This window comes from Callorhinchus milii, unplaced genomic scaffold (genome assembly GCF_018977255.1).
Source record: "Callorhinchus milii isolate IMCB2004 unplaced genomic scaffold, IMCB_Cmil_1.0 Scaffold457, whole genome shotgun sequence".
In the NCBI taxonomy this organism is placed as follows: domain Eukaryota; kingdom Metazoa; phylum Chordata; class Chondrichthyes; order Chimaeriformes; family Callorhinchidae; genus Callorhinchus; species Callorhinchus milii.
Window position 1 is genome coordinate 3,883 of NW_024705198.1, and position 4,700 is coordinate 8,582.

General features: G+C 48.3%; 1 protein-coding gene across 1 annotated transcript; it reads right to left on the reverse strand.

Annotated features, from left to right (window-relative positions):
* Window positions 1-1,244: 1,244 nt before the first annotated feature.
* LOC103171952 (NACHT, LRR and PYD domains-containing protein 3-like) lies at window positions 1,245-3,896 on the reverse strand (the record flags this gene model as incomplete). Its single annotated transcript, XM_007884747.2, has 2 exons — window positions 3,825-3,896; window positions 1,245-3,033 (listed from the first exon to the last, which is right to left on the reverse strand). Coding segments are annotated over exons 1-2 (1,796 nt in total), but the record flags the coding sequence as incomplete, so codon positions are not given.
* Window positions 3,897-4,700: the final 804 nt, after the last annotated feature.

Genomic DNA, 4,700 nt, shown 5'->3' on the forward strand with positions numbered 1-4,700 from the left:
GCTCTCAGGAGCTGGAAATGGAGACTCTTCACCAGGGCCAGCGGAACCCACACCTGTCAGACTGAAGTCAGGCTGAAGGAGATGTGTTTGGGGTGAAACATGTTGTAACAGAGTTACAAGCAATGTACTGAGAGAGCGACCACATCACTCCCACCCTCGCTCGCCTCCACTGGCTCCTCATCCCCCAGAGGATCGAATTCAAGATCCTCATCCTCACCTACAAGGCCATTCACGGCCTTGCTCCCTCCTACCTCTCCGACCTACTATCCCCCTACTTACCTGCCTGTACCCTCCGTTCCTCTGGCTCCGGTCTGCTCCACATCCCCCGCCCCAACCGCCCTACCATCGGTGGTCGGGCCTTCAGCCTCTCAGCCCCGAGGCTCTGGAACTCTATCCCCAGTGCCTTCGCCGCCTCCTCCCTTTCCTCCTTCAAGGCCGGTCTCAAGACCTTTCTCTTTGACAGAGCCTTCAGCTCCCCTCTCGACCCCCTACCCTCTCCTCACTCTCTCCCTTCCCTCCCCTCACCCTGACCATTTCCCCCCTGCTCGGTTCCTGACCCAAATGTCCGCACCTTGTGACGTCCTCCCGACATGAAAGGCGCTCTATAAATGAAATCCTGTTGTTGTTTTTGAGAGGGTGAGGCTGGATAAGTGGGATGGCCAAGACCTCAAGTGGTTTCTTAGCCCTGGAATGCAGCAATGGGGTGTTGGCCGATAGGAGAGGACACAGGAAGCCTCCGGCCTAAGAAATGGTTCAGGGGTGTGAGTCCTGTGGCCTGAGCTGGGGGAAAGCTCATAGGGTTAGAGGTCAGAGTCCTTTCTGCTTGTCAGAGTGTGATGTCTGGAGAACCACGCCCTGTACGAATGAACTGGAACCACTGAATTACATCCCTTTGCACAATTTCCTTTCTGTCTGACCTGGTTTCACGTTACAATATGGTCAATAAAGATGGAAGTTAGGAACCAATCCCAATAACATCAGCAATATGGGAATGCCAAAAAAGGGTTCAGAGTGTGGAGCAGCCAGTTATGTAGTGGAATTTCAGCCATTAACCTCCCAATCACCCAGGTCAGAATTATGTCGTGCGAAGGCCATCACAGTGTCACCCACTGTTACCTCCTGCTGTGCACACCATTCTCCCATTGATCAGCTGGTGTTTAATGTCAGTAACTTCCTGGAGAATGGCTTTGAGATGAGAAAAAGAAGAATAAAAAGAATAACGTTTACGAACAGAGTAAACTTACAGCAACTCTTGACACTTATGCAGAGCAGGAACCAGACACTGGAGACCCTCAGTCTGAATGCAGCAGCTCCTCAGATTCAGTTGTTTTATTGTGTCGCAAAGTCGAATGGCCTGAGACACCATAACACAATCTATTGGTGTCAGTCTCAATGCTTTCCCTGGAGAGATGTCACCAAATGTCAGTGTGTGTACAGAGCCCAGTGTGAGCTGTGCCAGGGCTCGATTCTGAGACTCAAACAGGTAGTGGAGTGTGTTCAGCAGCTTCCTTTTCCCAGTGACGGTGTCTGTGTCTCTGATCTGAGCTTTAACCTTCTCCTTCAGCCAATCGATCACCGCGCAGGTTGTCTGATGGACAAATGGGCCCAGAAATTCCTCCAGTGGCTGAGCTGCCCGTGGGGAGGAGAGACCCGCAACAAAGCGCAGGAATATCTCAAACCGGCCGTCCTCCTCCCTGTGAGCTTTATTCAGGTGTTTCTGCAGATTTCCTGGATTTGGAGACAGGAACTGAGCGAGTGCGGCTACAAACTCCTGGATGGTGAGGTGCGGGAATGTGTAGACCACGCTGTGCTCTGAAGACTCTCTCTCCACAAGTTCCATGAGAAAGCCAGAGAGGAACTGGGAAGGCTGGAGGTTAAATTTGATCAGATCTTCATCATTAAAGACAATGTTTCTCTGGGAGACTCCAGTGAAGGCCATCTCACCAATCTTCAGCATCACATCACGGGGGCTTTCCATCTTGACACTGTGATGTGTCAGAATGTGGTAAATATAATAGGAGAAGAGTTGTGTGACTGTCTTGGGAACTCGCTGTTTGTTGCTGTGATTCCGTGTAAAGAAGGGACCCAGAGACAGAGCGAGGATCCAGCAGTAGGACGGGTTGAAGCACATGGTGAGAAGGAGCTCGTTCTCCTCCACGTGGCTGTAAACAGCAGCCGCCACCTCCTGATCTTCAAAGAACTTGTGAAAATATTCCTTTCTCTCTTCACCCACAAATCCCAGGATTTCAGCCCAGACACTGACCTGAGCCTTTGCCAGTAACTGTAATGCAGTGGGGCGGCTGGTCACCAGCACTGAGCAGCCTGGCAGCAGCTTGTTCTGTATTAAACTGCACACAATGTCAGAAACATCACAGAGGAATTCAGGGTCTGTGCACCTGCGTTGAGGCTCTGTGTGTCTCCGACTGTCAGCGAAATCAATCCTTGCCCTGAATTCATCCAAACCATCAAATATAAAGAGCAATGTCTCTGGATGTTTCCACAGCTCATCCAGAACATCCCTGAGGTAAGGATACTGCTCCCCGATCAGACGGCTCAGTGTTGCTCTGTCGTGAAGTCTGTTTAGGTCTCGGAATTTAAAAACAAATACAAAGTGGAAGTGAGGATAGATTTTGCCTGTGGCCCAGTCATGGACAATCTTTTGCACCATGGTTGTTTTTCCAATCCCAGCCACTCCACTCACTACTGCGGAAATCCCTGTGCGAGAGTCAGATCCGCTTCCCTGAGAAGAAGGTGAATGGCTTCCTTTTGAGAAGCTGCTGTGGAATAGTTTATCAGTTCGGATTGTTTCCAGCTCTCCCCGGAGTTGCTTCTGTCTCCACTCCTCGTGGTCTCTGCCTCTCGCCAGCAGCTCATGTTCTACAAGTTTCCGTTGACGGAGATCAGAAATAATAGTTAACTCCGTGTAGTGATCAACCAACTGAAACGTCCTCACCTTCTCCTTTATCAGGATGGTCTTCACTTCCATTTTCTCATATTGTTTCTGTAACGTCTTCTTGTGCCGTCGCTGAATAGCTTCATTTCGAGCATAAAATAATCATAAAGTTAATGGAAGAAATATTGAGCATTATTAAACAATAATACTAAGATTCGTAGTAGGGCCTCTCAAGCCAGGAGGACTGCCCAAAGCGCTGCACTAGAATTACCATGTAGTTTAATGACGTTGTTATCAAACATCGTAGCTTATTTGTGCACAGCGATGTCCCACAAGCAGCCTTCAAGTGACGGCTGCTTCTTTCCTGGATTTTTTGTCCAGGAAACCGTGATAGGTAAACTCACTTCTCTTTTCAAACAGTATCATGGGATTTTTAATGTCCACCTGAAAAGGGAGACAGGCCTCGTCCAATGGTGGCGTCTCCGAAAATGCAGCACATCCCAGAACTGCACTGGAGTGTCAACTATTCCCGTTGATGTGAACTTGAACACACAACTTCTGACTCCGAGGCAAGAGGAACACCAACTGAGCCAGGTAAAAAAGGGTCAAATAATCTGAATTACACTCACACCACGGTAGATTTTCGGGCCACTTTACGACGACTTGTGAGACGTCATCTCTGACTTATTGTGAGAATGATTATTTGCAATATTTGCTGAAATAATGTAAGAATCGAAACAGGTCATTATTTCCCTCCTCCCTACACCTCCTTCCTTATCTCCCTCCTACACTTTCCCCTCCCTCCTTATCTGCCCCCTTCCCTCTCTCCTCCTCATTTGAATTTTCTGGAAATCACCAAGTAAATGGAAAAGTGTCAAACTCTTTATTTCGGAAGTGATTGACGAGCTTGAATCTTGTCCCTGTCACATACCTATCATATCACTGGAGACGTCTGGTACACTTCGGTCAATGGTCACCTCATTCACTAGACTGGCACCTGTTTGAATAGAGTTAATATTATTAGTTTGAATGTACATCAGGCAGCTGACATCCTGGCTCAGTTGGTATCATTCTCGCTCCTGAGACAAAAGGTTCTGGGATCAAACTCCACATCAGTGCTTTGAGCTCATAGACCAGCCTAACAATCCACTGGAGGATGCCCCGCTGGTTATTTAGCCAATTATCTTAAATATGTGTCCCCGGGTTACCGACCCATCCTCCTGAGGAAACAGTTTCTGCGACTCTCCTCTATCAAAAGTGTGTCTTACTTTTGAACATCTCTTTTAAATCTATTAGGTTGAGCATATCCATGCCAGAGTCAGACGTTTTCAGGTTCAAGACCCACGGTGGGTCTGTAACTCATATCCTCTGTCGGCCACAGGTGGTGGAGTGGGGGTTGAGCAAGTCGGAAAGGTGGAGAGGTGCAGTGACATTTCAAAGGCATTTGAAAACGAAAGCGAGGATTTTGAATTCGATCCGTTCGAAAATTGGGTTTCAGTGCAAGCTGGCAAGCACTGGTGCGATTGGGGTCATGAGTTTTCTCTGATTTAGTATCCGGATGGTGGAGTTAATTGAATATTGTTTATGGTGGAACTAAGCAGACCAGTAGTGATGCCATTTGAAATGTCCAGATGGGAAGTGACAAAGGCGTGAATGAGGGTTTTGGTTGCTGTGGGTATGAGACATTGGCAGGGAATGTGGCAGGGGAGGAACAAACCGGTCCTGGTCAGGGATTGGATGTGGGGGAGAAAGGAAAGCTATGGATCGAACTTAACTCCTCGCATGCACACGAGTTTTGTGTGTTTGA